Source organism: Lucilia sericata, unplaced genomic scaffold, assembly GCF_015586225.1.
Source record: "Lucilia sericata isolate MDLA Ls3-8-SP2 unplaced genomic scaffold, ASM1558622v1 Contig000185F_arrow, whole genome shotgun sequence".
Classification (NCBI taxonomy): Eukaryota; Metazoa; Arthropoda; class Insecta; order Diptera; family Calliphoridae; genus Lucilia; species Lucilia sericata.
Genome location: NW_023994213.1, coordinates 306087 through 330237, shown reverse-complemented (window position 1 = coordinate 330237; position 24151 = coordinate 306087). Strand labels below are relative to the sequence as shown.

At 27.3% G+C, this 24151-nt stretch overlaps 1 protein-coding gene across 3 annotated transcripts; it reads left to right on the top strand.

Moving 5' to 3' along the window:
- The first annotated feature begins 1199 nt into the window (after window positions 1-1199).
- Window positions 1200-23308, top strand: LOC119601668 (shootin-1). Of its 3 annotated transcripts, XM_037952769.1 has the most exons (8): window positions 1200-1665; window positions 6059-6257; window positions 6319-6505; window positions 6569-6854; window positions 6997-7109; window positions 7169-7376; window positions 8910-9357; window positions 22606-23308. In XM_037952769.1, the coding sequence occupies exons 2-8, from the start codon at window positions 6071-6073 to the stop codon at window positions 22767-22769; spliced, it is 1593 nt and encodes a 530-aa protein (XP_037808697.1). In that variant the 5' UTR covers window positions 1200-1665; window positions 6059-6070; the 3' UTR covers window positions 22770-23308. The 3 variants fall into 3 exon arrangements, with proteins under 3 accessions (XP_037808697.1, XP_037808699.1, XP_037808698.1); XM_037952771.1 differs by lacking the exon at window positions 8910-9357 and having other exon boundaries at window positions 22606-22673; XM_037952770.1 differs by lacking the exons at window positions 8910-9357; window positions 22606-23308 and adding an exon at window positions 8237-8475.
- Window positions 23309-24151: the final 843 nt, after the last annotated feature.

The window sequence follows — 24151 nt, the reverse complement described above, 5'->3', positions numbered from 1 at the left end:
TAGTGTTCAAGGCGAATTCAGATAAGGTGGTGTTATACAATCAGCTGATAATTTTTTTCTTAATTCGCCTGGTTTACGTAGCTGTCAAAGTTTGTTATTGTTTACATTTTTATATTTAAACATTTAAAACTCCGTTAATATTTTGAATTATTTATGTAAAAAATCTAAAAATACCAAGCATCTCGTAAACAAATATCATTTTATTTAAATAATGGCATAATTGGTATGTATACAAATATGTTATTTAGGAAAAATATTTTTTTCTATTAAATGTTAACATATTACACAATATTGTTTTATATTTTATATTAAAATTGTGTAGATAACGTGATTAACTAAAAAAATCTCTTCCTGAACACTTAATATTAAGAAACGCATATGAAGTATTTTCCCGGCTGGCGGCTGCTACATTATGGCCAAATATTGAAAATTACTCCGCCGGTGTAGAATTATCCATTCGCAACAAATATTCATTCATTCGTAATATAATATTTTCATGAATATGTACTTTTTTATGTTTATTTTTCACAAAAAATTAAGTTTTACTTAACTTCAGGCACTCAATTAAAAATTTTACGTAAACCAAATGCAAAAACAAAATACATGTAAAATGTTGTTGTTGCAGAACTTTATCTGAATCCGCCTTGCGATATGCTTTGTATTTTCAGATTTTTTACATATATAATTCAAAATATTAAATAAGTTTTTCTCCGTTTAACGGAAATTTTTAAATATAAAAATGTAAACAATAACAAACTTTGACAGCTACGTAAGAAAAAAAAATTATCAGCTGATTGAATAACACCACCTTATCTGAATTCGCCTTGAAGCTTTCCAAAAGTGTTGTTGTTAATTTCTGCTTTGTTATCTGATTCTTTGTTGCCAACATAGTGCTTTTAGCACTGTATTTAGCGCTTTTTGAGTTCTCAACAAGGTAAAACATTTATTTGGTATCTTTTTCGTTGAATTAGCTAGTGGTTATCGTTGAATTGTAATACAATTCAATATAAATATGTTGATAGTAAATAGGAAAATCGTACAACTTTCTTTAAAATGTACATAATTACTAAAAAAACTTAGTGCTTTTTTAACCCTAGAGTTTTTAGACCTTTTTTCATGAATATTATTGGCAACACTGTGCACTTTATTTTATTCATTTCTTTTTTGCCGTTTTTTATTCAATGAAACTAAAAAAAATTAGTCGAAGTGTAATTTTTATAAGTGAATGACGTAAAAAGAAGAGGGAATTAAGAATATTTAAAGAAAAAATAAAATATAAGTAAAAATTACTTATATTTTCATAAATCTAAACAAAAATTTTAAACTTTAAAAGAGAAAAGAAGCTAAAATACGAGTTATTTTATTTTAAATAAAAGTGTTCGAAAGAAAGCTTGCTTTATTCAGAAAGTAATAAGCAAAAGAAAATAACAAAAACAAAACCTAATAAAAAACCCAAGAGATAAAAAAAACAACAAGTGCGTGCATTTCTTTACAAGACAAAAACAAATACAAGAAAAAACAACAAAACCCTCTGATTTGTTGGCATTTTGGTACAAGATTAATTAAATATTTACTGATATTATAATTTATAATTATTGATTACAAAGGAAAACAAACAACTTTGTTTACAATCTCAAGAAGATTTTCCATGAAAATAATTTAACGGTTGGTATTTTAATAAAATTTTATATTATTGTTTATTTTATACCACTTTTTGACATGTTGTGTAGAAATTTATTTATATTTTATTAATAGCTATGCAAATTTTGCTTTTTTATTAATCACTCCTAGAAATTTATATTTGAAAAGAGTTTGTTTTGTTTTGATAATTTTTTGCAACAAATTTGTTTTTCTCAAAATAAAAATTGTATTTTTATAGGTATGTAGTAGTTTACATTTGTAAATAATATACAGCTATAGGTATGTTTTATTATTACAAAAATTTTTTTAATTTTATTGTACAATTATTTTGTTATTTCTGTGTTATTTAATATTACACTATATATTTTGTACCACATAAATAGGTCTAGGTTTTATTATCGCCATATAAATACATATCCCGTCTCGTTTGTAGTATTATCCATCCCACCAAACAATTAACCACAAAGAACCAGTTAGTCAAGTACAGACATCCCACACTTTACACAAAACCAAAACACAACCACAACAAACAAAATATTTATTCATTCATTTAGTGATTTCTTTCACAAAAAGTTGCCGTCCTTCCGCCGTCTGTCCTCCAATGCATTCAATATTTTTAATTGTTTAGTCATACATTGAGTAAAATAAAGCAAATATTGTTTTTATTAAAATGGGTCAGTTTCATTAAACTTTGTGTCGATTCTAATTTACAAATATGCAAATGAAATTATTTAAATTTGTTTTGCTTACTAAGTAGAAAGTCATCAAGTCATTACTAAGATCACTTTACACAGATCCTATGTATATCCACCTTAATATTTATCGATCTGCTCAGAATATCACTTAATATTCGTCCTTTTAAAAATCATACAGTAAATTTAAATTTCCAAACCCATACCCATATACATATTTTATTTGAGTGTAAAGGTCAATAATAAATTTCAATTTATTGAGAAATTGTATTATTGGCAAACTTTTTATAACAACTTAAAAATGATAGAAATTTCTTTATAAAAAGTTGCTCTGTAGTTGAGAACTTATTCCTAGAAAAAGCTCATTTGAATAATACAAATTTTCTATAAAATGTAGCTAATTTACTGTCAACTTTTCGATGGAAAAGGACCTATTCTGGCAGACACCTTTTTTTAGAGAATGCTGTTCTTATAGAACAGTGCCATTCTATAGAAAAAGCACTGAAAACTTTTCTATAGAAAAAGCTGATATGTTTCTGACAACTGAAAAAGCTTTTTCTTATATAGAAAGAGGGGCCCTAAAGAGGGGCAGAAAACTTTTCAATAGAAAATGCCTTTGTTAACAGTAACATTTCTATAGAAAATGTTTCTCAGTTACAGAAAACTTTTTATAGAAAATGCTGCTTTTATTGCAGACAATTTTTGTATAGAAATCTGCTATAATACAGACAACGTGTCTAACTGGTCTATTATAGAAAAGGCTGCTCCGTTGAAGAAAATTAAATATATAAAAAAACTGCTATATTGCAGACAATTTTTCTATAAAAAAAGCTGCTCTGTTACAGACAACTTTTCTATAGAAAAAGCTACAATCCTCTAGAAAAAGCTTATTTTCTAAAGGAAAACCCTGATCTTTTACTGACAGAACTGAAAAAGCTTAACAAATTTTATATAGAAAAAGGAAACCATTTGGTCTTCTAATAATATAATTAAACTTGTTTTGTTTAATTTGTTATTAATAAATGTCATATAAAATCTGTATAAAGATACATATAATATTACATCTAAATAATAGTAGAAATTATAGCTCTAATGCAATCATATTTCAAAATTTTTTCCATTCCCCTTTAAGTTCATAATACAAATTTAAAATAAGTATTGTTAATTTCAATTTTATTTTTAAATTGATTTTTTTAAAATAGTTTTCTTATTTCTTTCTTTTGTTTACTTTGGATTAACATACATAAACTTGTTTTAGAAAGTTTTCTTTTCTTCATCAGTATTATCTTCAACAGTATAGATATACATTCAATACATGATTGCCCCAAAATGTGGCGCTGCCATTCACACGCACATTATATTTATTTGTTTCTACTGTTATGTCTGCTATTTTATGTTTTATGTCAAAAACAAGCTAATAAAATAATTATATTATATAGTGAGAAAGAAAAACAGAAGTTTTTATTTTTTAAAAATCATTGTTTTGTAATAATATTTTTAGGTTTTTCCAAAACTAAGTAGTAGTTAATTTAGCAAAGTAGGTCAAGAGTTTATAACAAATGAAAAATGCCACTCCTCTTTATATTCTAAAAGCGAAAATTTTATTTAAAATATTTAAATAAATAATTAAAATTTTCACTCAATAATTGTTCAATTGTTTAAATTTCTGAAAAAAAGTATAAAAACAAATTTAAACTAGATTAATAGTAAAAACAGCTGTTTGACGTATCATCCATAATAAATATTTGTTTAAATAGTCATTTCGCTTGGCATATTTCCATTTATATGCTATGACATTTGCTTACATTTATTCTAAAACTGCTTAAAATGCTTTGAGATAAGGAAAATATATACAGATATATATACACACACCCCCTTGACCTCAACCACAATTAGAAAATTTTGAAATTGGTCAAGTTATTTTTAAAATGATATCATGCAGATTATTTCGATTGAAGCTTCTTAGGAAATCGTTTTATTAAATTATTACAAATTAGAATTGGTCGTTGTATTTCATGAGCGACAATTAAAATAAAAAAATCAAATTGAATAAAAAAAGTTATTTCTTAAAACAGAAAATAAACATTCGTTCGTCTTCTTCTTTTTGTTTATAAATTATTGTAGTTGTATAATGTACGTCTTTATAATTTCAATATGAGTCACGTACTTTTTTGTTTATTGTTTAACACATTTTTTTTTAATTTATTTAGTTTTCATTGTAAATTCTTTGTCTGTTTTTTTCTTCTTAAGTGTGTGAAGCAACAAGTAGTTTGTTCTTTCTGTTAATAACTTTATTTGTAGTTTAACATTTTTTATACAAAAAGATTAGTTTTGTGTTTTAAGTTTAGTTTACCTTTTTTCATATATGATAAATATTTTATGTTAAGAGTTTATTTAATTGATTCTGAAATTAAATTTACATGTTTGTATATTTGACCTTTTCACACCATATTTGATTTATGGTTATTCAAGACTTCCTCATTTTTTGTAAAAAATTTGGTAGTATTTTAAATTTTGTAATTTTTTTTCCTTTGTTTTTATAAAGTTCTTATTTCTATATTATATAGACTGCATGTCTAGTTTGTTTTGAATTTGGTTAAATTTTTATTAGAACATTTGTTGTTTGTGTATAGTTTTTTTGTTTATGCGTATGTTGTTATTAATAATTCAAACTTTTCATTCAATAACTAACTCATTTTAGTATCATAATTCTGTCTGTTTCTCGGTTGGAAATCATTAAATAATAGAAATCAGCAGACAATAATGGATGCCGGATATGCCAATACATGAAACATGGATTGTAACTAATAACAATCTTTTCCTTTAAAATAAGAAATCTAATTAGTTTCATCTGACTTTGGTGGGTAATGCAGTGCATTAAAAGAATTTTATAAAATTTAAAATAAATTTTAATTTTATTTATACATTAATATGTATGTGTCTTTGGAATTTTTATTTCTAGTTAGTTAGTTAGTTAGTTAGTTAGTTAGTTAGTTAGTTAGTTAGTTAGTTAGTAGTTAGTTAGTTAGTTAGTTAGTTAGTTAGTTAGTTAGTTAGTTAGTTAGTTAGTAGTAGTTAGTTAGTTAGTTAGTTAGTTAGTTAGTTAGTTAGTTAGTTAGTTAGTTAGTTAGTTAGTTAGTTAGTTAGTAGTTAGTTAGTTAGTTAGTTAGTTAGTTAGTTAGTTAGTTAGTTAGTTAGTTAGTTAGTTAGTTAGTTAGTTAGTTAGTTAGTTAGTTAGTTAGTTAGTTAGTTAGTTAGTTAGTTAGTTAGTAGTTAGTTAGTTAGTTAGTTAGTTAGTTAGTTAGTTAGTTAGTTAGTTAGTAGTTAGTTAGTTAGTTAGTAGTTAGTTAGTTAGTTAGTTAGTTAGTTAGTTAGTTAGTTAGTTAGTTAGTTAGTTAGTTAGTTAGTTAGTTAGTTAGTTAGTTAGTTAGTTAGTTAGTTAGTTTAGTTAGTTAGTTAGTTAGTATGTTAGTTAGTTAACTTTTAAATAGAGATGTAAAAAATATGTTTTAAACTAAAACTACATTTTTGAAATTGATATACTAGCTGCAAGTCAGAAACCGGTACCCCATAAATATACTACTATATTTCATTCCCAAAAAGCTTAAATATGTAAAATTTGTAGAATAAATATTTCTCACTACATGTCAAAGAGTTACCTACACACAATCACATTTTGTTCTCAATATATAAAAAACAAATTTACCAACTTTACACTTTCAAAGAAATCAAAAACCATGGAACGTAGAGGACGCATACCAGTGGCGAAATTTCGCACACAAGAAGGTAAAACTCGCAGTCGCAGTAGAGTACGAGAGCCAGACTACAATGAACAAGATCCGGAAACAGATTTATTTACCCTACTAGAGGACAATATAGCCTTAAAAGAAGAAAATAAAGCTTTAAAATTGCAATTAGAGGACCGTAAGTTTGTTTTTTTCTCTCTCAATTTATATCACTACAATTTCTAAACATTTTACTTTAGATAAAAAAATACAAAACGAGTTACTAGAAGATAATACCAAACTTTCAGATGAATTGGATTTGCTAAAGAAACAACATTTAGAATTAGATGTCGAAATCAAAGGCTTGACAGTCAAATTCAATAAAGTGCAAAATGAGCGTAACGCCTTGGATAAATTGCATAAAATGAAAGTGGAAAATATTAATGGGTAAATTTTGTAACATTAAACTATTTCTAACTTATATAAAGTTTATCTAAAATATAATTATAGACTACAACAAGAATTGCAATTACTACAAGATCGTCAACAGAATTTCTCACACAATGTCAACTGTTCACACAGTTTAAAATCGAAAATTGTTAAAATGCTGCCCCTACTTAGTGGCAATAATGACATGGAAAGCATTATAGATGTTGATACCACAATGGCAACTCCCCTGACCAGTGATTTAGTGGAGAAAATTGTTGATGAATTTTTAGTGTTGAAAAATTCTATGAATTCAGTAGAGCTGCAATTGTATGAAGCCAATGAAAAAATAGCCGAACTAATTGAAAATGTAAGTAAAAATAATGAAGAAATATAATAAAAACTTAAAAAATAAGAAAAGTAAATAATCAACAAAACACTTATGTACGTTTTCTGTTTATTTGTTTAATTATAATTTCATTTAAACATTTTGTCCATATTTCTTCATTTAGCAACATCATTTGGAAGAAGAAAATGAAACTTTACGTACTGAAAATACAAATCTCACTAAAGTAGCTAAACTTTTAACGGAAAATATGAAAGAAAGTGTAGAGACTAGTAAAAAGTAAGACAATTTATTAAATATTTATTTAATTACTATAAATAAACGTTTTATTTACTTAGAATGGAGTCTGCTTTAATTAAGTTAAAACAACGTAATGATGAACTGACAGCTAAAACACGCGATCTAACCGATGGTCCCACATCTCGCACATCGACACCAATACCAACACCCTCGCCCACCACCATCAAAACAAATGAAGAATTTGAACAGATTAAAGATGAAGTTGAAACACAAAATCGTGATCATAACGAACGTATTGTTGAGATGGTAAGTTAAAGATGTTATTTATTTGCTATTTATTTTTCTTCTTTTTGTTTATTTTCATATATTTATTTATTAAAAGTAAATTTATTACTTTTGGATGTATGTATATTTTTATAGTTAGTGCACAATGATTTATTTGGATATAAAGAATTCTTTTGGTAGTTGAATTTTTTAAAAACTTTTTATTTTTATGTTTAAATTTAAAAACTACGGTTCAACACATAAATAGGGAATAGTTTTGTTTGAAATTAATAAATCATAAATATCACTGAGTCATAATGAAACCGGATATTACAAAAACACAAAAAACTTCTTGTTATACGGTAATGCAGTTTGGTGGGTAATGCAGTGTATAACACAAAATTATGATAACTTGCCAAATTCATTACATTTTAAAGATGTAGACAAATTTGAACTTAATATTTTAAGTAAGAAGTTAGACTGAATAGCGATAACTGAATAAAGAGCAGAGTTTTTGAGATATTTATTATTTCAAAACATTTTAACAAATATCCTTTGGAAAATTCCTTAATCTATATAGAAATCTTTTGCAAAAAAAGTTACTCTCAATCAAAGATCAATAAAATTCTTTCTAAATAAATCATTGTGCTACTTAAATAGACAAAAATTCACGAAACAAAATTCTTTTACACAGATTTCTTAAACACAAATTATTATTTAGAAATTAAGTACACAAACCTCCTGAATATTGTCATTCACTACAATCATGCATACTCGTATTTATGATCATTACTTATTATCATCGTCATTCATATATAATCATTATTATGATTTGAAAAATGTTCCTCTTTTTTTCAAAAAATTATAATACATGTGTTGTTGTATGTACGAACAAATATTAGGGCTTAAAACGTGTATCGGGTTTCTTTAGAAATATAAATATATTTAAAAGTAACCCAACTCCACAAACCGCGCAAGAAGAACAAATCGCACAACCGCCACCACCTCAACCATAACCACAACCACCAGTAATATCAACACAACCTACCAACAACAACCGCAACAACTTTATTAAAAGAAAATCATTAGAAAATGCTTCAACTTCTACTACTTCTTCCTCTATTCCTTCCTTAGTTGGCAACATAAAGAAAATAACACTCTACTCTTCTTTGCGTATTTCATAGAAATTGTAAAGAAGAAAAGCGAAAAAAATATATGAAATAATTATGGTGAAGGTCGGTCATTTTACAAGGCAAAAAAGTAAAACATCAGAAAAAATTAAAAGTAAAATAAACCTTAATTTAGTTAGCAAAAATTAATATACTAACATTTATTTTAAAAACGCTTTCTGCTTATTATTGTTGTTGTTGTTGTTTTATATTCTAAACTTTTACTACTACCAAACTGTATGTACATATGTAGTTGGGTTTATGGGATTTAATTACAATTATTGATTTCCTAAAAAAATGTTTTAATTCTAGTAGTTCCTTTAAAAGAAAACGAAAGTCTACTAATTGTTGTTTTCCTAACCCCCTTCTTTTGTTCTTTGTTTTACAACTTTACCACTATTTGTAGCAATTCCTAATGGAGGCGGCTATAGAAAAAAATACTAACGATGAACTAAAAAAATTTCAATTAAAACTATCCATATTGGAAGAAGAATTACGCCAGGCTATAGCAAGAGCCGAAACGGCTGAAAAGGAATTAGAAAAATACAAAAATCAGGAGAAGACTAAAACCGAACCCATAACCCCGCCTCTACTACCACCGCCTCCACCACCACCAATGCCCGCTAATTTACTTTATAAGGCAACTACCGCTTTTAATGCTAATACTACCACTTCCTCAAATACTACTACTGCTACTACCAGTGCCACTCATACAGCAGGCATATCGTCATTACACGACTCTACTTTTACAGACCGCATAGCGCAGCATAATTTACATAAATCGAATAATATTGGCGGTGGTCAGAAACTTATTGAGACTGTTAAGCAACAAGTACAGCCAGAAGCAGCAACAGGTAGGTTCTACGTAATTTTCTTTCCTTCTGCACCATAGTCGGTCTTGGAAAAACTACGTATACGTACATGTGAACTTTAACACATTGACACGCACACCCCCCACACACACATACATTTAGACATTCAGATACTGTAATACTGATACTTAACAAACAAAAACAAATGTGATTCCTGTTGAGAGCGGGAGAGAAAGAGCATTTTGATTATTTCATGCACTCAAATTTACATATTGAGTTGTTAAATGGAAAAATAAAAAGAAATTATAACACGTGACAGGCATGGAAAATTTAAATTTTGAAAAAGTATTACAGAAATATCAATATTGACTAGTCTATTGAAAAGTCTATGAACTGGTTTACTGGCTGATCTATTAAATTGTTTTAGTATACTGATTAGCCTAGGAACTAAAGTGTTTTCACTATTCTATATTGATTACTATATACTGATGTCTATTGATAAGTTCATTGACTAATATATTGATTAGTCTATTTATTAGTCTATGGACTAATCCATCGACTAGTCTATTGACTAGTTTACTCTACTAACTAGTTCATTGACTAGTATATGGAACAGCCTATGATCTAGTCCTATTATCTCGTCTACTGAATCGTTTACTTAATAGATTAATTTATTAATTACTTAATGGACTAGTCCTTTGATTACTTGTCCTCTGACTAGTCTACTGAATTGTATATTACTTAGTCTACAGACTAGGCTTTAGACTATATTATTAACTAGTCTATTAGTTCATCAAATGCGAAAAAATGTTGGAATACTAAATACTAACCTACCGGAGGCACACTCTACTTGTCTATTAACTAGTCTTTTGACAAGTCTGTGGACTAGTCTATTAACCATTATTTTGACTAGTCTATTGATTCCACTCGATTGTTTACTGAATAGTATATTGATTAATCTATTGACAAGTTTATAAACTAACCCATTTATTAATTCTGGAACTAATCCATTGATTAGTCTAGTACCGTAAAAAGTACAATTTTCCATCTTTGATACGTGAGAGAGAACAACTAGATTGCGAGAGAGCAAAAGTGTTTTATATGTAAATATACATATGTATGCACGTGAAAGTTGTAAGAATAAAAGTGACAGTTACGACAATCTGTCAATATTTGTTTATATATTTTAATTAATTGATACAAAATCGATTATGCTAATGAACAAATGTTTGGAAATCACCAGGAATATATTCCACGTTGTACGAAGAAAGAAATTCAAGAGTCAGCATATATTCTAACAGACCTTTAAGTAATTGCACTTTAATTTGTTGAACAAAGATTCGTTTCAAAGTCGAAATAAAGTATTTTGTGCTAAAATTTAAAAAAAAAAAAATTAATTTCTTTAAATTTATGTATTTATTGTTTTCCCCAGCATTTGTGTTAAAATTTTTCCTCTTATTAAGTATGCTGTGATTTCGTATACTCCTGTACATTTCAAATACACACATACACATACAAACAAACTAATAAACAACCATGGCAGCAATCATGGGTTTCTAAGAAACCTTTTTCATGCAACAAATACACAATAAATTTCAATATTCTCGTAATGTACACATTCACACTCCAAGAATTGTTGTATTGCTAGTATTTCTTTATTATAATTTATTTATTTATTTTTTTTTGTGTTGTACCCACTTAAAGGAAAAAGAAGACATTAAACGGCATTTTTATTTGGTCTAATAGTTTGCAATACATTGAAATAGGTATTAGTGCGGATCGAATTTATTTACATTTTTTTTTTAAATTATTGAATTTAAATAATTCAGAATCTATTAGCCCCGATTCTGCAAATTTATGCGAAAGAAATAGAGATACGTTTTTATTGCAATTATTGAGAACTAAATTAGATTATGGCAATTAAATTATTATATTATCACAGTAACAGTAAACACATCCTGCTGTGTGCTGAATCTAATAACCTTTTCAAATTCTTCGCATATTTGCTTGCGAATTACTGTGCCCTTCTAGTAACCGATCTGTGTGCTATTACGTATACAAATTTCCACTTTTTATAAGTTTTTGAATCTTTATATTTTGTTTAAAAACTTTTATTTGTGGTAAAACAAAAACTCTACTATTATTGCTTTCATTTGAATTTAGTTGTGTAGACTTAACCCAATTTAATTAACTTTATTAAATTATTATTTGTTGTATACAGCGCGTAAGTGTGTGTGTGTCTATAGTTTTCAACAACTTTTAAACAAATTATTAAGTTTTATACAAATTATAAGAGCACAAATAAATTCGAAACAAACAACAAATATACAAAAAATAATAATAAAACTTTAAATAACTATCAACACTAGTTTCACCTCACAACCAAATAACCGCCTACATATTTCTGAAAGTTTTTGCAAGTATTAAATATCTATTTATACTCTCTCATACACTGTCGTTTTGGTAAAAATATAATTAGTAAAATAATGGAAAAATATTACAAAAAAGTCTGTAAATTGAAAAAAAGTTAAAGCAAAAGAGTTTGTGTCAATCAATAAATACAGAATAGTAATATAAGATATGTGATATTACAAACAATTCTCAGTGATAAGCAAAATTTCAAAAATATTTTCTTCCAATAAAAGAGTGTGAAGAGTTGGAGCCTTTTCCTTTTAATTTATATTCTTCACTCTAATTTGTTACACCCTGTATCTTATAGTTTACTATAAATTGAAAATTATTTTGATTTTTGTGTGTGCGTATTTGCGTTCAATATGTATCTAGTAGATACTTGTTTATTTGCTTTTTTAATTTCCTCTTTTTTTGAATAAGTATTATTTTCTGTTTTTTTTTTTTTGCCAAGGAACAAAGAAAACTGTTCATGTTCTTTATGATTGACAGCTAATTGTATTCGTAACGTTTAAATAGTGTTTGGATTGTACTTATTAAATTATAGATTTTTTGTTGTTTAAAGTAATTTAATGCAATATGTTTGAATTTTACAACAAGAACTAACCGTAAAATCTCGTTAAATATCCATATAAGATAATAATTCTTGATAATTCTAGAAGCAATTTCGGAAGTTTTTTTATTTTCTAAATAGACTAGTTATTTATTGTATATATTATATATTATGTTATATATTATTGTATATATGGAGATGAACTTGTATATTTACAATTATGTATTTAAAATAAATAGTCTATGAACAAGTCTATTGGCTACTCTATGGTCTAGTCTATTGACTTTTCTGTGTGTTAATCTATGCAATATTCTATGAATCGACACTGACTTGTCGATGATTATAACCATGGACTCTATTAAATAGTCCATAAACTAATTAAGTATATGGTGATGTTTAAATAGTATATATACTAGTCTGTTTGTAACTCTTTGAACTAGTCTGTTGACCTATCTATGAACTAGTCTATTCAGTAGTCAATGGACAAGTCAGTAAACTAGATTGTTAACTATTCTATGAACTGACTATTAACTTGTCTATGAAAGAGTATGTTGATTTATCGATTAAGTTGTCTACTAACTAGACTATTAAAAACTATATTGTCTAGTCTAGAAACTAGTACTGACTAAACTATAAAGTAGTATATGGTGTAGTCTATTAACTAGTCCATGACTTCGTCGATGAAATAGTCCCTAGATTTTTCTATTAACAAGTCTATTGATGAGTCTGTTAATTATTGACACCATAATCGTGCTATTAAGTGAAAATATATTTTTTGTACTATTCTATTAAGTAGTCTGTGAACAAATATGCATGTATGTATATATGTATATGAAAAAGTCGATTAAGTACTGACTATACTATGAAGTAGTAAATTATCTTTCCATTGACTAGTCTATGATCTATAATCGTGCTATTTTATTACAATTTTGGGATTTTTTCTTTAAAAAAAACAGGTTTTTGCTTTAATTGGAAAAATTGACAACACTTTTTTTGGAAGCCTGATGAGTATGAACAATATAGAATTCCATTAGAATACAATATGAAGTATACGCACTATAAAAGAGAAAAAGTCGTCATATTTTGATTTCAAATCCATTTTAAATAATTTAAATGCCAACAATGAAAACTTTAAGGTTCAGTAACCTTAAATATTAAAAAAAAAGTCTTTTATTAACACCTTTAAATTCAACTTGTTTTAGATAGTAAAAAATTAAATAAAATCTTTACCGATTTATCAAATCAAATATACAAAATACACACGTATATGCAGACCTACTTACATATACATATACAGTGGTGGCTACGATTTTAGCACACTTGGTATATGTTGCCTATAACATGAAATATTTCCTATAGTTCTTAACTTTTTTAACAAATTCTTTTTTATGCGTAACACATGTCCTTCGAGGATCACGACACATTACATTTTGTTCCACTACTTTGTTGCATATAGATTTTTTTCTTTCCAAAGTACATCTACCCCCAAAAAAATCTGGACATAAGTTTAGCACAAAATTAAAAAATCATTAAAAAATTAAAAATAAAACCAAACAACCGGCTATATTTATCTTATTGCATTTAAAATTTTATATTTTGTGGAATAGTTGCAGATTTTGATAATATCATTCTTCCTCCTGGACATAATCTTCACCAGAACCCTCTAGAAATTTCATGACATAAATATTAACTTTCAGCCCATAAATTGGAAAAATTCTTGGTGATTTCTGCTTTTATTTGTTGGTCCATATCATGTTATATGTTCTCTATTGAATTGGAATCGAGAAAATATACTGGGCACTGCAAACATGACAATCCCGCTCGCTTCCAAGCAGCTCATATCAGCACTTTTAGCATATTTACGGTCGATGTCGACCAAAAAACGCCATCTTTGTCCTCCGATATTTTTAATAAAGTAATTAAAATCCTATTTTGATAGTCATACGGATCCATTTCTGCATCCAACATCAATATAGGACCAACAGCACGCCAAGAAAATGCAATGAATACCATGAAATTTCCCCCCATTGTGATATATGATTTCTCTGGAACACTTTAGCTTTATCTGCATGATTGGAGGATACTAGTTGAAGATTAATAGGATCAAATTTGATGGAAAAATGTAATTATGCTGTACTCCAAACATGCAGCAACAACCAAAGTGTACATTTAAAACCATAAAACACAATGGGTGAAATATGACGAATTCGGAGGCGTTTTCCGGGCGTAGTGGAGGTTCTATACGCAAGGTGGATGCACAAATGGATCAGTATGACTATCAAAATAGACTCTAAAATATTTTAGTAAAAAAATTAGTGGACAAAAGTTCAGTTAAATGGCGTTTTTTGGTCGACAATGACCCAAAATATGTTAAAAGTATAGAGAGGAGCTTCTTGGAAGCGAGCGAGATTGATATGTTTGCAGCGCCCAGAATAATTTCTAGATCCCAATCCAATAAGGAACATATTAAACGAAATGGTGCAACAAATAAAACACAAATTCCTAAGAATTTTGCCTAATTATGGGCTGAAAGTTAAAATTTATGTCATGAAATTTCTAATGGGTTCTGATGAAGATTATGTCCAGGAGAAGAAATTATATTATCAAAATGTGCAACTATTCTACAAAATATAAAATTTTAAGTGAAATTACATAAATTTATCCGGTTTCTTTGCTTTATTTTTAATTTTTTAATGATTTTTTTATTTTGTGCTAAACTTATGTCCAGATTTTTTTGGGGGTAGATGTACTTTGGAAAGAAAAAAATCTATATGCAACAAAGTAGTGGAACAAAATGTAATGTGTCGTGATCCTCGAAGGACATGTGTTACGCATAAAAAAGAATTTGTTAAAAAAGTTAAGAACTATAGGAAATATTTGATTTTATATTTAACAGATACCAAATGTGCTAACCTCATGGCCGCCACTGTATGTACATTTGTAAGAATGTATATTTTATAATACTTTTGATATTATTACTCTTATAATGTCATACAAAATAAATAAATAAATATTGTATGTATTATAAATCATAAATATATAGTTTTATATACTACATACATACATATAATATATAAAAAACACATACAGTGTTATTTGTGTGTTTGTTTGTACATAAATAAATGTCACTTTATTTTATTTTCCTTCATAATTTCATACGTATGATTTAAAAGTGGAAAAAAGCCGTAGAAAGAAAACAATAAATAAATAAAATAATAACAAAAAACTAACAGTCACCTGGCAATACACATGTCAACACACATGTTAACTAACGCATACACATGTATATAAATATTTATACACTCTACAAATGTGTTTATATGTATGTATGTATACAATACTAACATCACATCACATAATAAACTCTTCTATAGCATACTTAGATGAAGGAGATTCGCACGAAAAGTGTTGTCAACATTTTATCAAAATAATTTAAACTCTAATTAATCAATTGATTGGTTATAAATAAGTAAAACATCATTTTGAGTAGAAGAAACTTTTATTATTTGCCCATTTAAGAATGTTTTGAATTTCTCAATTTAAAAGAATTTTGTTAACTTTTTATGCCAAATTATTACTACTACTTACTTACTTTTATTTCGAATTATAAAATCCAAATAAAGTTTTTAGTTTTTTTTTTTAATCATAAAATTTTAAAATTAACAACACTTTAAACTGTCTCTGTTGTATCGAGTGCGTATGAATGGCTTCTGTCAGTCACTTCACTCTTTACTTCACTATTACTACTACAACTACCAATATTGTAGTATAATTGAATAAACATGTCATAACACTAACTTAAAGGAAAATAGAAAAAGAACCTTCAAACATACCTAGGTATTAGAGTGTCCGAGAGAACAGCATTTCTGGGAATCTCGTATACGCACACAACTCAAATGTACTAAGTTAAGGATTTACAATTACTGATACTGAATTGAACACCTTTTTCCCCGTTTTTACTACTGATACACGTGGTTTATTTATGTAGATGTCAAAAAGTACCTTAAAATTATTAACGTGGACTAACGGATCCAAGCTGTGCCAAAATTAGCATGACAAATGATAAAACCCAATAGATGCTGCATCCTTCTAATGTGGTATCAATGTGGTGTATTATACTCATGAATAGTGGGATGGATTACTTAATAATATTAATTTAATATGTGTTTATGTATGTGCAAATCTCAAAACTCTGGCAAACCATAATTATTTTTCATTGTACTAAAACAAGTTGCAATATTGTAACAGTTTTAGCTGAACAAAAAAATAACAAAAGTTTTATTTTTCCTCCCACTGTATTATGTACTCACTCATACTGTGTACAAGAGTTAGAGTAAATAATGAGAGTTAGAGTAAATAAATGAAAAATTGCTTTAAGCCCTTAAAGAATACGAAATCTTGCGGATTAATATCATTTAGTTGCAAGTTTAATCATGTAAAACCTGCTCTTTCAAAACATCTCAGATTTAAAACAATTTAAACAATATTTTTTAAGTTTAAACAACTATCGACCACTTTTCTTAAGTTATAATTATTCAGTAGAAGGTATTATGTCCTTTAAAAACATTTGAATTATCACTTTGACATTCCAATACATATGTAAAAAGCACAATGAAACAATACAACACAACCATCTTTCCATCAAGTATCTCTTTAATAGTGTTTTCTCTCTGTCTCTTAACAGTCAATTAAATCAATGTTAAATTTGCACAAACACATACCTATACTTTAATGCATTAACCAACAGTTTTATAAGAAGGCGATGTTAGACTTAACCCAAGTATAGCATCAATTTAGTATCTCCGAATAAGTTGGATTAAAATATTTTGTTTTCTTTATCTTATTAAATTCACAAAAAGTAATATCTTAAAAAATCGTTATAAGTTTGATAAGAAAACCTCAACAAACTGCAGGGGTTTGATAGTAAAACTGATAATGGTGATGCCACTGAGAGAATGTTGTTGTTATTGTATATTTAAATACATATGTATGTATGTGTTTTTGTAGGTCAGCAATGCAATTTTTTAAAATTTTAACATCTTACCGTGTTTGGTATTTATTTTTTAATTATTTAAACAAAAAACAATATTTTTGCACAAAAAACACAAATTTTTAATTATTTTAAATTAATTATATGTATTTGCAATTAAAAGCCATTTTTACTTATATTTCTTTTGCAATTATTTTGCATTTTTTTTTTAATTTTTACATATTTTAATATTTTTATAATTTTATTAACTTTTTTTAATTTTATTTAAAAAAATATATACTTAATTTTATAGGTATCGTGGGTATATTATAATTTTTTACATTTCACTTTTATATATTCCCTTTACACCTTACACTGATACGTTACTATTCTTTTTTTGTTTAAATAAAATCAAAAACTAAATAATATCATCGTCTCGAAAAATATATGTGTTTTACGTTCGAAAGGCGCGCAATAAATGAAGCGAAATACTTTAAAAAGCTAAACAAAGTTCAGATGACAAACCAAGTGACTGAGGCTGGCTGCTAAGGCAGGCAAGGAAGTAACAGTATTCCATACAGTGGCATGTTTTTACGTATTTACACAAACAAAGTGTTGAATGTGTTTATATGTTCGTTTATGCTTTCAACTTGTTGTAACCAGAAGCCTGGTGTAGTTGTCTACACAATGAACAAAAAAATAGGAAAAAAAAAATAATAAAAACATCAGCAACAACAACGTCTAAATAAAATCATATAAATGTGTACATATATATACGAGGTCTATTTCAAAAGTTTACAGTTTTTTTCGCTTTAAAATCAAAGTTGTGTTCTGAACAAATCTCGACAATAATTTAGTCAGTAGAATTGTCAATAAACTAATCAATAAAGAAAGTAATAAACTGAACACTAGACTAGCCAATATATTTATCAATAGACTTGTCAATGGACTAGCCTAAGCAGTAGACAATAGACTAATCAAGTGATTAATTAAAAGACTAGTCAATAAATTAAACAATAGAAAAATCAATATACTAGTCAGTAGGATAGTTAAAAGGTTAAGAGAAGTCAATTAATTAGTCAATGATCTAATCAATAAACGAGTCAATAAACTAGCCAATATACCAATCAATATACTAGCCAATAAACTATTCAGCAGACTATTCAATAAACTAGAAAGTAAACTAGCTAATAAACTAGTTAGTAAACTTTGCAATAAAGAAGATATGAGTAGTCAATAAGGTAGTATGTAGTCTTGATAATGGAAGGGTCTCATTTTCAAATAATTGTAATTGGTGATTACATTACTAGTAACTGTAATTGACTATGAAATGAATTACTTTATGTAATTATTACGTCCCACTCTTGATAGTAGACTAGGAATATTATTGATCATATAGTTAATATTAAGATATTCAATTCTCAACATTATTATTCTTTTACTCATGGTCCCGTGTACACTCATACTCTATACAGCATCAAAACAAAAATACTACTCAATACAATTACGCACAAACACAAAAAAGACGAACATACGCACATACACTTGTATACAATAGCTGTTTACGAGCATGAAAACGATGATAATACCAACAACAACAACAAGTTAAGAACCGTAGAAAAATACTCGTTTAAACTCTCGTATTTTCATTGTCAAACATCAAATAGAAGAAATATGAAAAGAAAACAACAACAAACTATATTAGCCACAACATCAAGAGCAACAATAATAATAACAACAACAACACCCACATCAAGTTTCATTCATTGTCTTCCTTGTTCAGTAAACGGTTTGTACTTATTGTTGTTGTTTGAAAAATTGTTGCCAGATATTAATTTTTTTATTATTTTTTAAACAAATTTGAAATTTCGTTACAAATACTTGAATGGCAAGTACTTACAAGTTTGTTCAATACTACTTATTCTTAATTTTTAAATTGTTTCCTACTTTAGGCGATTTGTTTAATAAAAATCTGGTAACTATGTTTTTTATATTATTCGTTTTGACATGAAATCCTAGAAACAATTGCAAGCAACAAATAAAATGGAAAAGTTAGTAAGAGAACAACTAAAAAATCAAATGTTTAAATACTCAAAAACTGATTTTACCGTTCTAATCGAAAAATCTCGTTATTTTAGCAAAATTATTTTCAAAAACTATATTATTATTATTTTGCAAAATTTGCTATAATTTTTTGTTTAGTAGAGTAAAATAATAATAATAATATTTAAATATTTTTCTTATTAAGTTCCAACTGGGGGGTTTTTACTTTTTTTATATTTTCCAGTATAAAATTTCTTGATTTTCTTTTGTAGTTTTATTCTGGGTAATTTCCTTGCCCTGCTTGTTTTTCCTCCCAGTTTCTTAGAATGTCCATAAGACATTGGCTTTACATTTTAAACGAAACATTCATATACGAATTCTACTCGTCTAGTAGACATTAACATAGTTTTAGATTTCAATTTGATGATGTTGATTTCTTTGTGCGATTAATCATGACTTATTTATACTTAGTGTTGATGTGTTTTTGTTGCTCTTGGGTTTTAACACGAGTAATACAGGGTGTAAATGTTATTGTTCGAAAAATTGCTTTAAAAAGAGAATCAAAAATAAAACGTCTCGGTTTAACGTCGCGTATACGTAATTATTTTTGCTTGTTACAGCACTCATACGTTCTAGTGGAAAAATTATATTACTACACTTCACAAAATTGGAAATTAATAATTTTTTAAATTTAAAATGATAATTTAAAGTTATAAACTTAATACTTACTTAACTCGTTATTCAATCGCAAACTGAAGATCTGATGAGATTGTACAGTGGGATATTCAAAAAATTAATTAGGGAAATCTTAACTGTTAGATATGTATAAAAGTTTTTTTATTATATTTTATTATAATATGTATTTGCTACCTTCATTGTATATTGTTATTTGATTTGTCCTTGTCCTTCGTCTATTTTTTTTTTCTTTCTTTCAAATCTCATTGATTTATTTCAATTTAGTTTAAATTTATTTTTTGCCTTCCTATACACGCAGACAAATAGGGTGGCCTCCTCCATTATATATAAAGGAAAAAACTTTTTTGAATGTTATTAAAAATGTATGTATGTATATCAAATATTTGACATCGAAAATTGTATATTTTTCAAATTTTTAAAATTTTTAATTCTTTCATAAGATGTGTATGTATTTTTTGACAGATAAAAAATCGAGTTCGATGTTTAATTAACAGAACTAAAATAGCTAAATTGTCTGTAGACTTGTCTGCAATCTAGTCTATAGTACAGTTTATAGTATATAGAATAGTCTGTAGTCTTCTATATACATATGTATTCTGGTCTATAGTCTGTACTAAAGTCAAGTTTAGTTAATAGTGCATTCTATAAACCAAAGTATAGATAGTCTAGTCTATAATCTAGTCTATAGACTGGTTTATAGTCTAGTCTATGGCATAGTCTATAGTCTATTCTATAGTCGAGTTTATAGTTTAGCCTATAGTCTAGTATATAGTTTAGTATAGTCTATCGTTTCGTCTTAGTCTAGACTATTGTCTAGTCTATAGTCTAGTCTATGGTCTACACTATAGAATAGTCTATAGACTATGCCATAGACTAGACTATAGACCAGTCTATAGACTAGATTATAGATTAGACTATCGAATAGAATATTGGCTAGACTATAGAATGGAGTATATTCTAGACTCTATAGTCTAGTCTACAGTCTAGTCTATAGTCTAGTCTATAGTCTAGTCTATAGTCTAGTCTATAGTCTAGTCTATAGTCTAGTCTATAGTCTAGTCTATAGTCTAGTCTATAGTCTAGTCTATAGTCTAGTCTATAGTCTAGTCTATAGTCTAGTCTATAGTCTAGTCTATAGTCTAGTCTATAGTCTAGTCTATAGTCTAGTCTATAGTCTAGTCTATAGTCTAGTCTATAGTCTAGTCTATAGTCTAGTCTATAGTCTAGTCTATAGTCTAGTCTGTAGTCTAGTCTATAGTCTAGTCTATAGTCTAGTCTATAGTCTAGTCTATAGTCTAGTCTATAGTCTAGCCTATAGTCTAGTCTATAGTGTAGTCTATAGTCTAGTCTGTAGTCTTTAGTCTAGTCTATAGCCTAATCTATAGTCTAGTCTATAGTTTAGTCTATAGTCTAGTCTATAGTGTAGTCGTTAGTTCAGTCTACAGTTTAGTCTATATTGGTGTCTATAGTTTGATCTAAGATTTATTCTATAGACTAGTTTAGTTTGCAGTCAAGGCTACAGTATAACCTATAGCCTTGACTGCTACAGTATAGCCTGTAGTCCTTATTCTACTATAATAAAATCGCCGATGTTAATACTTGCTTAGACAGCCTTTGGTTCAGAGACTCTGGTAAAGGACTACACAAGAGGCCCGATAGTAACTTAAGTGTATTTCTTCGGATCAGATGTATCATATTAACTAACTAATTGCATATGTATGTAAATCGTCATATTTACTTTTATTTACAGGAAGCCCTACTATTGATTTTATTCGCAGTAGCAAACGAATTGATTTATCTTTTCATATAATTTATTTTTCTTAAAGCTGTTGACATCCACGTATGATGACATAAAACTCTTGACATACAAACAATTGTCATCTTTTACTTGGGGACGTTTCTTTCATAATCCTTTATACACGAACTTTGTCATGACAATGAAAGTTGACACCATTGAAAATGAACACAAACATATAGTTTGGATCAGATTTCGATAATATTTTGCGTATTTTTAAAAATCCTTTAAACTAACCATTTAACTAATCTAAATCTAATTTAATAGTTCTTTAGCAAAGGCAATGAAATAAAGCAAAAGTGGTTAAAATAACTAAATAAAACTATTATATTTTGCAGATCTGGTAATTTTTTTGTTAATACTAATATTTGGTGTATCTAGCAGTAAAACAAATTAAAAAAATAACACCTCAATTAAAATGCATCATTGATCCAAACAAATTGATCAACCACCGTTACAATTTTATATAGTAAACTGAAATGTCCTTGTTAAATGTTATTGAAAATAAATTCTGTTATAAATTTAAAATTAATTGTCCAATTCACAATATCATATTATGTCGAAATTTGTTGTTATTGTTTTGTTTGAAAAATTTGTATGACATACAAAGATACGACAATGATTGTGAATTGCAAAAATATTTTCTACTACTAACAATAAAATCTTTCGTTATCAAATTGTGTACTGTCCCAAAATAGCATGAATTTAAATGTTTCTGTGTTAAAGGATCGAAAAATATTGTTGTTTTGTGTTAACGCAAGCATTTTAAATTAATTTATATTTTTGCGATTTATTTAATAACATTTTCTTAATTTTCCTCTACAGGTGTTGACGCTTTAGTACGTGAATTGAAATCTGGTCGTGTGACGTTAAGACGTAATCGTCGTAAGACTCAAACCAACGATGCTTTGCAGGAAATGTTCCAAGTCTTGGAAATTAGTCAAAAACAGAATCGCAATTCAAAAATTTGTGTGGACATGAATTTTTAGAAAAAACTCACAGCAATAGCAACAATAACAAAATAATAACAGTAATAACATCTTAAGTTATTAAAAAAAAGGAATGAAATTCTAAATTAAAAAACTAAACTGCCTTAACCTTATTAAAAAGGATCAAATTATTTTTGTATTAATTTAAGTATTTCTGCACTACTTATTTTTTATTATTATAAATATTTTTGTAAAAAAAGCTCAAACAATGGTCTTTACCAATTATTAATTTTACATATTTTTTATAAACAAATACATATCTTAACGCATTAACTTGTTGTTATTTTCATGGGAAATATTTTTACATCTTTATAATGAATAGATTTTTATACAGCATTTTTCTGCCAATATTGAAAATCATTTTAAAATTATGTTTTTAATTTGAAACATGCAGAAATTTATTTTGAAGAAATTTTTTTGTAAAAATATTTCTCATGTCGGTGATTGATGTGTGTACTTGAATTTTTGTAATTATTTTGTAACAACTAAGGAAGTATTGAAAAATATTTAGATTTATTTAATAAATATTTTTTACACCTTATTTCAAGTTTTTCATTTTAAATGTCATTTTAATTTAATACACTACAACTGAACTAGAAGTAAACTGAAACTAAACTAGAAATAAACTCAAACTAAAGTAAACATAAACAGAACTGAACTAGAACTGAGCTAGAATTGAACTAGAACTGAACTAGAACTGAACTAGAACTGAACTAGAATTGAACTAGAACTGAACAAGAACTAGAACTGAACTAGGACTGAACTAAAATTGAACTTGAATTGAACTAAAACTGAACTATAACTGAACCGGAACAGTACTAGAACCGAACTAAAACTGAACTAGAGCTATATTAGAACTTGAAAGAGAACTAAACTAGAATTAAAGAACTAAATTGGATTTGAACCAGCACTAAAATTTAAATAAGACAACTACAATTTAACACGAGCTAAAAGAATTGAACAAAAGCAGAACTAGAATTAAACCACTATTAATTAACTCACTGCGTCGTGAAATAAACTTTTAAATTGTAAAAGTTAAAAAGTCGACTTTTTGTTTCAACTATATAACCCTATATGTATTTAACAGCCAACGATAATAAAAAGAAAATGAGTGGCAGCACCAACTGTAAAGTTGCCACAAAAACGATAACGAAAGCTTTGTTTGTGACATTAGCGTTTGTTTCATATGTCAAAAGAGCTTTCTGTTGCATGTTTATTTTATTGTTGGTCGTTTAAAAAGACAACGGCGTCGGTTCCACTAGAGCTAACCGTCGTAATATTCTACATATATTCCACATCGAATATACTTCTTTTAGTTTAACTCCTCTTAAAAATAAACGTTTCTTTATTAAATATAATTCGCTCAGAGGATTAACAAATTC

Excerpts from the sequence above, each read along its gene's own strand:
- LOC119601668 (XM_037952769.1), top strand. The coding sequence starts at position 6,071 with ATGGAACGTAGAGGACGCATACCAGTGGCGAAATTTCGCACACAAGAA. Across the intron at positions 7,377-8,909 it reads ACGAACGTATTGTTGAGATG|CAATTCCTAATGGAGGCGGC; the intron begins GTAAGTTAAAGA and ends CACTATTTGTAG. Across the intron at positions 9,358-22,605 it reads ACAGCCAGAAGCAGCAACAG|GTGTTGACGCTTTAGTACGT; the intron begins GTAGGTTCTACG and ends TTTCCTCTACAG.